This window comes from Scardinius erythrophthalmus (genome assembly GCF_964197995.2).
Source record: "Scardinius erythrophthalmus genome assembly, chromosome: 24".
In the NCBI taxonomy this organism is placed as follows: domain Eukaryota; kingdom Metazoa; phylum Chordata; class Actinopteri; order Cypriniformes; family Leuciscidae; genus Scardinius; species Scardinius erythrophthalmus.
In genome coordinates this window covers 25,835,583-25,848,168 of record NC_138244.1, presented here as the reverse complement: position 1 = coordinate 25,848,168, position 12,586 = coordinate 25,835,583, and the positions used below count along the sequence as shown (strand labels likewise).

The window sequence follows — 12,586 nt, the reverse complement described above, 5'->3', positions numbered from 1 at the left end:
GTGCGCATCTGAGCACTCAGCTGGAGGAGATAATACATTCTTTATCATCTTTAATATCCAGACTAATTTCTTATAGGGCCAATAACTATAACATTAAAAATGAGCATATATCGGCTGATACCGATATGGTGGCCGGTATATCATGCATCCCTAATATTTTTTATGACTGTATTTCAGTGTCATAACAACGTGGATCAGTGGACTAACTAGATTACCATGAGGAAGGACATCAGTCTGTGTCTGTGAGAGAAGAGACGCTGACTCACTCGACAAAACTGCACCGTCACACACAGCTGTCTCTCACACTCATGTCACGATCTACTGTTCTGCTACCAGTCCTGTAAACACACGGATGTGTCGCGTTTGCATTCAGGATTACTGTATCCATACAATGAGCTTGTTTATCGAAATCTGTCACGCATCTTCACTAGATAAAGGCAAACACACACTTTAAAATACATAGAAGGTGAAAAAAGCACAGCTGATTTATTTTCAAAATTGTATGCATTTAAAAGTTAAAAAATTATAAAAAATAAATGAAAGTCAAGATTTTTGGTGCAGACAAAAGGAACAGGCAGAATGTATCAATAGAACAAGGATCACTGATGATTTGGTGGATAATATTTGAGTATGTACACATTGTGCTTTGGAATTGTGAATGTAAATGTGTTTGTGCATTTGCAAACTCAAAAATATGAGTTTGTGAATTGCTGTTTGCAGATATATAAACTTTTTATGCGAATTAGCTTTTTTTTGTAAATCAGATTTTGTAAATAAACTGATTTATATTTTTAGCAAAATAAAAATGATATCTTTAGGGGCCAAGCCCCGAAGGGGCTGAGGCAGCTATTGTATCTGTTAGTTTTCTTATTATTATTATTCCGCCAATGGAAGTCTATGGCAGCCCTATGAACCGTAAGTAGGAAAATGATGAAATTTAGCACACTTGTACATATGGTCATGAAAAGTAATTGGACCAATTTTGGAGTCTCTAGGACCAACTCTATAGCGCCACCACCAGTTCAAAAATTCAACATTGAAATGGTTATAACTTTTGATATTTTGGACAATAACTTTTGAACAGTTTGTCAGAAAATCACAAATGTGGTATCTGTGGATTCCTTGGGTCATGCCGAATCCATGGATATCGATTTTGCCATGATGGGATGTACCACGTGTCCGCCATTTAGAATTTTGTCATAATTTGCAATATCTTTTAAGCTATTTGAAATTTCATCATTAGCATGGCCCGAAGGTACCCGAGAAGTTTGATCACAGCGCCACCTAGTGTTTCAGAGAAATCATTGTTTTTTTGAAAAAACGCTTATAACTTTTGCTAACATTGCTTGAAATTTGATTTCTTTATGTCAATATATTCCTTGGTTTATGCCGATTTCAACAATATCTCATATGTCATTTTTCAACAATGTGACTGGCCGCAATATTGGAGTGAATGTAAAACTACTCCTACTCGCTACTCCTCCTTCAAAATGTCCAAAATTGTCCAAAATTTGCTCAAATGATCTTCGGACCGAGCCACATAGAAGTACTGTCCCCGATTTTTTTGCTATACTGGAAAAAAAAAAAGTTATGATGTCGCAAATTTAACAAGGTCGACCCAAAATTGGTTCAGAGGCTGTAACTTGTGAACAGTTTGTCACAAAATCATAAAATTGGTGTGTATCGATTCCTTGCGTCATGTCGAATCCGAGGATATCTATTTTGCCAGGATTGGATGTACCATGTCATAAGCCATAAGCTACATTAGCATTAAGCTATCTTAGCATGCTAATCTGGTTAACTTGCTTTTGTGTGCTCATTTTTACACTGAAGCCTCTCCTCTGCAGTTTTGTGACTGTACGTCCTTAATTTGAAGTCTGTCTGTCCGCAGTCTGCTAAACCATGTGTTACTAATCCCGAGCCGTTCCGGTTGTGGGTTCGAACCCTGTGTTGGAGGAGTATAAAAATGTTGTTGATTCCTGCATTGTTCTAATCTTTTGCTCTGCATTGCGCTAAAGCGGCTTGTTTTGATTTCATCCATAAGTACTTCTGAACCTATCTCTTCTTCATGTACATTCTATTTCTGCTCTTTTTGCTCTTCTGGCTCCACATTGGCTAACTATAAACTACATTAGAATTAAGCTCTGTTTTGCTCTTCCGGCTCTGCACTGCTGTTGATGCTTAAATGCTTGCTGCACTGCTGTGCTTACAGTACTTGCTGTGCTTGATGTACATTTACATGTACATAAAATTTCTGATGCTTTGCTCTTCCGGCTCCGCACTGCTGTTGGTGCTTATGCCTCGTTTCCACTGAGCAGTACGGTACGGTACGGGACAGTACGGTACGGTTCGGGTCTGTTAACCATGATCTGGCTAGCGTTTCCACTGCCAACAGTACCCTTACTTGATAGGCGTGGTGTTTCGATCGACGTCATTTTCGTGCGAAGAAGAACATAGTAAACTACAATGGATGACATGCAGCAGATCTTGTTCTTGCTCCTCGACATGTTTGTCACAAGAAGACAAGCGCCGACATTAGGCTTTTCTCAATATCAAGTACGCAAAGTTTGTACTTGCCATGTGCGACTCCTACATGCAAATGGTACAGCGCGTTCTTAAAAGCGTCGCTGATACACCGGTTATCTCGGTTACTCTGTCTGTACATTTTAAGCAACAATAAAACGAAATATGTTATAAAACACCACTCTGCCTCTTTTCGTTTTCATTTAAATAAATTAAACATTATAGGGACACAAATGTGGTTCATGCGCAACGCATATTGATTATTCACTGCACGTTATACGTTATAACGAAACGAAATATAAACACAACCCTAACGTTACCTCTTTTCGTTTAAAAAAATAAATAAAATAAACATATTCCAGGCAATATATGCATTTGTACAAATGTTGCAATAAACATCAGTGATAATCTTGTAATAAAAAATGACAAGAAACCATATTTCTTTTTGTAAAATTTCAGTTTTATCAATAATAGCCTATATAAAAGTTTAAGTAAAGTACAAGAAGCTATACAATAAGAAATAAAGCAAACAATTCAGTCAAATATCCAAATGCAGCGCTCTAACATTACAAGTAGTTAAACACAAATAACATTAATATAAAACTAAACTTAGCCCTCAGCCAAAACGATCGACAGGGAACTCATTATATACTCACGAGACCAAAGATCGCCCGTTAGGTCTACACAAAACGAATTATATCTTATGTTTAACCACTACCGTCGGAGTCTGCGACGAACGCCGAGGCAAGGCTCATCCAGCCGGGAAACATGAGCGCCGAGCGCCCGCTGAACGCATGGATCTCACAACCGGGGAAAAAAAAATCATCTTTATAAATAAACCACAGATTTGAGCTTTAAACAACTACATTCTCGCCTGAAAAACTCTTAAAATTACATTTCGTGATACAGTAACAGTAGTATTATATTAAACTGTATATTAAAAAATGGCGCTTCTTATGTTGTCATTCCTCTTGTAGCACGCACAAGTGACGATTCTCTGTCAACCAATCAACGTCCTGCAGTGAGTCTAGCTCCACCTTTTAGTACCGTTCCACTGTGCTAGGTACCCCAATGGAAGGGTACCTAAAAAGTGGTACGGTACGGTTCGGCATTTTGGTACCATTCACAACTTTTGATAGTGGAAACGCAAATAAACGCGTACCGTTCCGTACCGCTCAGTGGAAACGAGGCATTAAATGCTTGCAGCGCTGCTGTACTTGATGTGCTGGCTGTGCGCCATACTTGGTCTGCTTGCTTTGCCTTCCAGGGCTTGGCCCCGTATTGCTGCTTGCAGCTATATTTGTAATTTTAACTGTAAATTTCTGCTTTTGAATACGGTGTTTGTATTTGTACAAAAATCACAGGTATTGGTCATTAGTCATATTGGCCATTTGTGTTATCATCAACCTATATGGGTCTTTCAGTGGATGTTGCTGATACCATATTCTGATAGTCAAAGGCAGTAATGCACTGAAATGAATATTCTGGGCCAAAATCTAAAATTCAGGATGCACTTAACCGAAAACTGAAACTAAAAATAAATAATAAATGAATAATCAATTAATTAATCAAACTTGTTTAATAATAATCAGCACTAAAATAGCTAAAACTGAGTTGCACAAACATTTAAATTACATAAGGAAGTTTTTATTTCAACTTTTTAATAAAAGAATTATATTTACTCCACATTGGAATATAAACATTTAAATGACAATAAACGGTAATCACGACAATATAACCACTTGAGAAATTTATAAACATGCATCCAATTTTCCCATCTCAAGGTTTTCCTTTTATAATGTTTGGCCTATGCATTGATTCAAAATCTTTTGGATGAATGTTTCAAAATTGCATAGTTTGGTTAACCGAAATCACGTGTAGCATGTTTGGTATTTATGAGCTCCAATTTTCATTCCCTATTCATTACTTTATACATTACATTTTGCTAACTTTGTGACACATTAGTATTATAAGAATCTAGAAGCTCCTCTTAAACACCCAATCAAATTACCAAATGCCCTGCCAGAACACAGAGTTGTAAAGTTTCTCTCCAAAGGAACAGCTTCTGATTGGCTCACTCAAATCCAGAGGACATCTTCACACTTAAGAGATCACTGACCACAAGATCACGCATGTTCTCTGTTTTTTTTCTGAGAAATCTTGATGTGAAGGTGATGCTGAAAGAGTCCTAAGCTTGTGCCAGACTGTGGCCTTGTCTTTCCATCCACCAAAGATCCTCTGACTCCCACTGGTTCTCTCTTATCAACACAACATCAGCAAACTGGAGCCTCAACAAATTGCATCAGGACTCATTATTTGATACATTAAGCAGGGCTCGACATTAAGGCTTGTCCGCTTGTCCGGGACAAGTGGATTTTTTTGTAGGACAAGTGGAAGAGAAAATTAGTTGTCCCACTGGACAAGTTAAATTTCAAACAAAATAAAATGCCATGTTACTTAACGTTATGTGCCACTCATTACGTCTATAATTTTACCGATTTAATTTTACCGATTTGAGACGTCGCATAACTGCCAGATTCAAACTGTGCTTTCGCGCGTTGCCTGGCGCTGAGCCAGAGTCGGACGCGTTTAGCGCTGTCATATCCACAACTTTCCTGCGAGTCTTAATGGGCGTCGCCATGACACTCGATACTTCCTGTTGCCGGTATCTCAGTTCCGGTTTAGCGTAACGCTTAATGAAGCTTGCACACAAGGGATACTCGCGTCGCGGTACAAACGGGTGAAACTGATTACTGACAAGTAGTAATGCTGACAGCAATGGCTCCTTGTGGCTCAACGTGTACCGTTGTCAGGTGCACAAACAACACGCGAAAACTGAAGGATTTTATGAATGGGAGTTGTTTCCAACATAAACGGACCCTCTACGCAGAAAGAGTGTTTCTTGTAACGCTACTTAGAAAAAACTGCAGTACAACTGTATATATATTTTTAAGTGGTATGTTTATTGTTTTCAATAATTTGAAAATTAATTCGAGAATTAACTTGAATGTGCAGCAATTTGTACAAATAGAGAGTATGTTGGCCTATATTTGTTGTAGCCATTAAATAAGAGCATTTAGTTTCATATTTGTTCAAATATTATAATGCAATTTTTTTCCATCTATGTTGATTATGAAAAGTGAACACCATGATCATCTTCATCTTTGCAGCAGACAGACACAAAACACTAGTTTATTAATAAAAATCAATGCACGCGTTTCACTGGATTTACAAATGCACATCTTGCTTATTGCACGCACACTCGGCACACATATGATGTCAAAATAACGAGATATTGTGTTGAAATAACATTATTAATAATAATAAATCTTTAATAATATTTGATTGAATGCCGAATGTTGTGCTTGTTCAATTTAATAACATTAATACTTTAATTGTGATCATTAAAATAATTGAATATTAAATATTAAGTGGCCAATTTTTGCTCATTTATTAAAAGTATTTATATATAATAGCACCCCCTCAGCACACGTTAAAAAATTATCTGGCGCCGCCCCTGGTTATAACGGCCCACGTATTAAAAATGATTGGGTCTAAATTGGGCTCGGGCTCATAATTACAGTTAATGTGTCGGGCCGGGCTCGGACACAACGGTCTCAGGTAGGGTCGGGCTTGATTTTTTGGGCCCTATCTAAGCTCTACTCCTCATTATCCAAGCAAATTGTTTGGGTTTGTTGAGGCTCTCTGATAGCGGTATCTTCAGGCTAACGTAAACCGGAAGTTCGATACCGGCTTGTTCTACGTTGCCATAGCGATCACGGGAAAGGTCAGAGTTCGGGAAAGTCGTGGATAGGCCTATCACAACTAAGCAGTGTTTTTAACCTCATAATGTTTATTTTAGGTTTCAGATATTTAAATACACATAAGCACGAGTAAAACAATACATTTGGAGTTTGTAAAATACACACTGATGTCTGTGGAAGCAGCAATAACAATCTATTCAAATATAATTTGCCGACGTGTGTTAATCATATCAGACAAACATAGTGGAAGTAACTATAAAGTTTACTCTATTCTTCTCAATTCACCGGCCACTTTCTTGCATTTATTTCGGGAGAAACTGATGAGTTCACGTGCTGTAAATCCGACTGACAGGACAACATCGCGGCGCCCATCTCATGATCAAGATTATTTATAAAGGTTTTTAAACAAACAAACACACTCACTCACACGTATTTGAGAATCGGAATATCAGATAGGTTGATTGATGACATGGTAAGCAAGTTTATGAATATTTTGAATAAAGGAAAAGCGAAATAAAAGCGACACATCTGTCATAACAGTATTATTGTGGCTGCAGTGTATCGCGTGACGCGTCGCCATGGAAACATTAAAGGGAACGTTCGCCTTGAAAAAACACTCTGGGGGTGGGGGGGTCAGTTAGAATATTTTAAACTAACGCGTGAAAGGGTTAAAGAAATGATAAAAAATATATATTTGTGTGTGCTGTAAAGTGGTTAGAAAAAAAAAAATCAGAATCGGCAGGTCAAACTCAATGAAAAACCGGAATCGGCCTAGAAAATTGAAATCGGTGCATCTCTATGTCTACAAAATTATTTTAGATATAGTATACAGTAAGTCTAGCTAGCTTCAGCTTGTCTAGCTAGCTTGCAAATACTGAGGATACCTACAAGAGTCACCACTTCCTCTGGTGATACACTGCACACCAGCGTGCAAAGTATTACTTTGTATTATGGAGTCTGGAGTCTGGAGATCCTTATTTCTTGTTGAAGGGGAACTCTGTTCTTGGGACACGTTCCTTTCTACTGTTTCAACTGAATTTTATTAATATTGATAGTGTTTGGATGCTTTCAATGGTTTGTTCGAATTCTGCATTAGCAAAACACACAAAAAAAAAATAAATAAATGATAAAATTATAAATCTTTACTCGGACAAGTGACTTTTGTGCATGGACAAGTAAAACATAAATTTACTTGTCCGAAGGACAAGTGCCTCAAAAAGTTAATGTCAAGCCCTGCATTAAGTATCCTTACCCCTTTTAAAGAAGGGCGTGTTAGAACTAAACTGATGGTTTGCTCAAGGCTGTTGATCTGCAGAATTTCAAACAATGCTATAACTTCTTGCTCTCCTGTATTCTGCTTCAGCTCTCTTTCCCTTGGTAAACTGCATGCATAGATTAGTCTAAGTGTTTAGTCTAGTTAATAAAGTCTTGTTCATCTCACTCGTAAAGTTGTCGGTGTTTCATGCTTATATACTGGAGTCCCTAATCATGCAGATTTCGACTACATGCTCTGAGTAGAACTGTACAGTATGAAAGTTATTTTCCCATACCCCGGAAATTAACATTTCTTAGAATTAATGTTGTAATTGAGTGTTCACTGGACGAATAGGTTAGTTCATTGTGGTATTAAAGGTGCTCTAAGTGATGTCACGTGTTTTTAGGCCAAAACATTGTTTGTCACATACAGCGAAATCTCCTCACCATACGCTCGCTGCCTGTCCCCTGAACACACTGTAAAAAAAACGCGGTCTCTGTAGACACTACAGGCTCCACAAACGGCAACAAAAACAAACTGGCCCAGCCTGGACCACTAAACATAACAAATAGTGTTCCAGCCAATAACCGACAAGAATGACTTGGGGGTGGGGGGGTTAGTACGCGTGCACATGAAATCCAGTTTGGTTTTTCTAAACGGTTCATGACTGTTTCAGGAAGCACGGAAGTGATGGGGAAGGGACGGGATGAGGAGGAGGGAGGGTCGAGCTAGCCTCCGTTTTATTTGACAATACTTCGAACGTCAACAAGAAGTGACGTCACCCAACATCGCTTAGAGCACCTTTAATTCTGCTAAATCAAGTTAATCTGATTAACTGATCCAAATATAGGCCCTACTGTAATTGAGACATTCAAGAAACTCATTACGAACAGAGAAATGTAATGTCGGATCAGGATTCGAGAGAACGTGGTTTACTGTTAAGCATGAGCGGTACATGAGTGGAGCGTGAGCGATTGAGCGGATCGAGATATTGAGCGGATCGCACATGCTCCGTCACTCTGACTGGTATTGACTTTAACTTCCTGTAACAGACACCGAGATTTGACTTTGTGACCAGTAAACTATGAACGCATCTCTGTAGACATCTGAAACACTGAGATCTAAAGAACAGATTCATCAATAAATCTCTTCTTCCATTGATCATCTGTCAGTTAACTGTCTACTTTTAGCACAGAATGACACTAAAACCACTAACACACACAACTAAAATCCTTATCCCTGAAACAGTTTTTGGTAAGTGTCTGAGGCTGATGCTGACACAGCGGTTTACACACACACACACACACACGCACACACCTGCCGTCCTCAGTTGTGCTGGATGCCGTGTGTATCATGTGCACGATAACATCTTAACTCAGGACTTTCATTTAGAAAGCAAAATTAATGAGCTTCATTTAAACTATAGAGTGAATCTCGTGAACAATCTCAGATTTTCTTCAGCTTTGGTTTAAAGTGGCTTCTGTGTGAGGGGTCTCTATGTATTGGCTACACTATTGACAATTCGGCTAAATTTTCACTAATGTGACCGCACCTTAATAAGAAAAAATCTATATTACTGCAATTGTAAACTATTTCTAATAAAGTATCAAATAAATAGAAGAATTTAAAACAATAGTAATAGCTTCTCAACCGCAGTATGAGGCATCAGGTCACATGGGCAACACAGTCTTCCCTCCCATTGGTTGTCGGCACATCGCAATGCTGCGCGTTTGCATTCACTTGAACTTTGCATCGCCAATGTGCTCGGCTGCTCAGGTTTCCAACTCTTGGTGAAAATGAATGATATAGGCCAAAAACATCCTAAATCACGTCCTCTCATCACAAATGGAATCTGGACGTGCTGCATTTCATCATGTGACCGACCAGCGCCAGTTACGCCACTTTACTGTCAGTCACAATCCTCAGTTTTTAGGCCCTTGTACAGTGTATTGCTTTGGGCTCTCGGTTGAAATCCAGGAGTTCAGGTCCCCCAATGCCAGTGGACCCCCATCCCCCCCTCTAAGCAACGGCCCTGCTCTCCCGTATCCTCATGGGATAGTAAAGTGTCCATCATATGCGCACTACTCCTTTCACGTTCTAATTTTCGCTTACTATACAGTAGGGATTAGGGAAGTATGCAAGTTTGGATGAAACTGCACTTGCTGCAACTGAACTACACAAACACAGTCTCATAACAAAAAATGAGCTTCAAAAAAAGTAAGAAGCATCTGTATTCGCTAGGGGTGTCACAATATATTGCAATAGAAAAATGCAACAATATGTATCGTGGATAGTGACAATATTTATTGTGTATAATTCAACCACAAAATTACTGTGTGAGAAAGAATTCAAGATCACAGAGTTTCAGTGTCAGTACTATATTAAGCTACTATATATAATGTTGAATATAATGTATAATAATGTAATGGGGGAATATGTGTGTGTCCTGATAATGCCAGATATCTTCTGTTACCAGAAAAAAGCGGCCTACATTATTTTAAATATATCTAGTCAGTGAGAGCAAGCATATTCGTCTAAAATTATTATGTATTTTCAGGTCCAGAATCAGGAATATATCGAAATATGAATTGAATCGTGACATGAGGGTATCGTTACACCCCTAGTATTCGCATGCAGAGTATTTTGTTTGCCTTATGGTCACTGCAAATCCCTGTTAGTCAAAACCGTCCCATCCAGGAATGACAAACACACGACTTTGCCGTTGCTTCTTTTATCCACCTTTTTCCGAACATGCCTACAGTGTTTACGATTTGGAAAGCACATCCGGTTTGGGGAAGTTCCACTCAAAAAGACTAAAAAAATTAATTTCAAATCATAACCCAGATAGCAGGCAGACGTCGATTCAACGTTGATTCTTAGTTGTAAAGGTTAGTATCAATCATCAATCAAATTTCAACGTTGGATCAATCTTTACTATTTATTACGTTGAAAATAAAACATTGATTCAATGTTGAAATGCGGTTGAATGGCGTGTCTGACGTTGATTCAACGTTAATTCGATGAGCAAAGTGATGTTGTTTCAATGTCAGGAGAGACGTCGTTTCCATGTTGGTTCAATGTCAGTTTGCTATCTGGGAAGGTTGCACTACAAATAATCCTTATCCATCAGTTTAACTGAATGAGCTGTAAAATTTCCTTCATGTTTTATCAACAGCGTTACGCTTTGTATTTTATTGTGAGATATGGTATCACAAGAATATCTGTGGGAGATTTTGAAAATGCTTATTATTCGCGCAAAGCATCATGGGGCTTAGGAAAAAGTTTGCGTCGCGTTTGTTTGCCCCGCCCTTTGTGAAATCTCATTGGTCAAATATAATCCCGGTTACACGTGAAATATCATTTCTGGCTGGAAGTGTAATTTTGTGCGTAGCTAGGCGTTTTCAACATAGACATATTGCTGAAAACTTCCCATCGGAAATCATTTTGAATTAATTTCAAATTTTGAATTAATTAATATTATGCAAACCACAACATACTCTTAATTGTTTCTATTAATTCTAGGGTGAATGTGCTTCGCGCACGTGCATGGGTGCAGCAGGTGACAGCATGAGTGCACATCAGTAACGCACACTAGCTAGTGCCCTACCTGAGCGCCACCCGGACTGTGCTCTCGTCCTGTCCGCTTGACATGATTCAGATCTTCATCGATCGCACAGCAATCCGATCGATCCTGAAGTGCGCAGCCTCTATGCGGCGTTGAGCGAGTTCAGCAGCTCATGTGCGGATCCCCTCTGCCATGTCTCAGGCTGTGAGTCGCTGCACCAGCTACAGCAGAGATGCAGCACGATCACTCATTCTCACTCGCTCATGCAGCGCTCCTGTGCTGTGCGTGTCCTGATCTCATCTGATCTACATGCTCACTTCATGAGGTCCCAGCCGCAATGCGTCACCAAACCACGCCTCCTTCACGACCCCTGGAGGGTGACGTCATTATTCGCATGCAAATCTGTCTATTCGACTTCTTATTATGATCGATATAAGCAGTAGAGTCTAGGTATAATTCCTTAATTATATTATATATATTGATCTCCGAACATGCAGATATTAGTTGCAGTGATATGCCTAGTACTTTTTTACTCTGAAGTCATTTCTGTCAAATTTATTTGAAACCTAATTATTTTATCTGGTCAAATTCATACACATAAAAGCAAATATGACAAATCTAAACCATGTTTTAATATGTATTAAAATAGTTTAATATAGTTATCATGTTACTAAATGTGTTTTGTTGATATGGTCTCTTATAAATAAGCAATATAGGCTATATGTATACAATTTCATGAAATTGAAGAGGAATAATTGGTATGTCATTTATTTAATTTTATTATTTATTTTGTTGAATATTGTATCATAATTAAATATATCTTACACTGCAATTTTTTTCTGAGATAAACATAACAAAACAATTCAACAAAATAATAAATTAAAACAATAAAAACGATGCACCACAGTTGCAAACTGTACAATTACACACACACACACACACACACACACACACACACACACACACTCTCTCTCTCTCTCTCTCTCTCTCTCTCTCACACACACACACACACACACACACACACAAACACACACTAAGTTTTCATGTTTTAGGGGGGCATTCCATAGACATAATTATTTGTTATACTGTACACACATTGACACATTATTAATCATCACTTGCACTATGAATTATTTTATAAGTACAATAGCTAGGCCAAAATAAATTACACTCCTGGGCAAAAAAAAAAAAAACCCTTATCATAAGCTTTTTATTGTCTTAACCACAATTTATTGCACAGTACATAAACAGCCATTGCTCTAAAACAAACAAACATCAAAGACAGAATGAAGTTCGATGTGATAAATTACAATAAAACACGAGAGCGATGTCTTCAAAAATCTGCTGAGAAATATAATAATAAATGCATCTCTAGCACAGTGAAGCGTGAGGAAGAGGAAATAATAAATGCATCTGTAGCTCATGAGGAAGAGGAGGCTTCAGCTGCTGCTTCACTGCGAAACTCTTTTACAGGAGAAT

The 12,586-nt window shown here is 38.3% G+C and overlaps 1 protein-coding gene across 5 annotated transcripts in view; it reads right to left on the bottom strand.

The window, feature by feature from the left end:
* kif21a (kinesin family member 21A) overlaps positions 1 to 11,443 on the bottom strand; it is an 89,791-nt gene extending 78,348 nt beyond the window's left edge. For 3 of the 5 annotated variants that reach the window (XM_081356829.1, XM_081356830.1, XM_081356831.1), the window contains exon 1: positions 11,150 to 11,443. In XM_081356829.1, coding sequence (XP_081212955.1) covers positions 11,150 to 11,193 — 44 coding nt within the window. In that variant the 5' untranslated portion in view covers positions 11,194 to 11,443. The remainder of the gene's footprint in view (positions 1 to 11,149) is intronic. The other 2 variants (XM_081356833.1, XM_081356832.1) reach the window with 2 other exon arrangements.
* Positions 11,444 to 12,586: the final 1,143 nt, after the last annotated feature.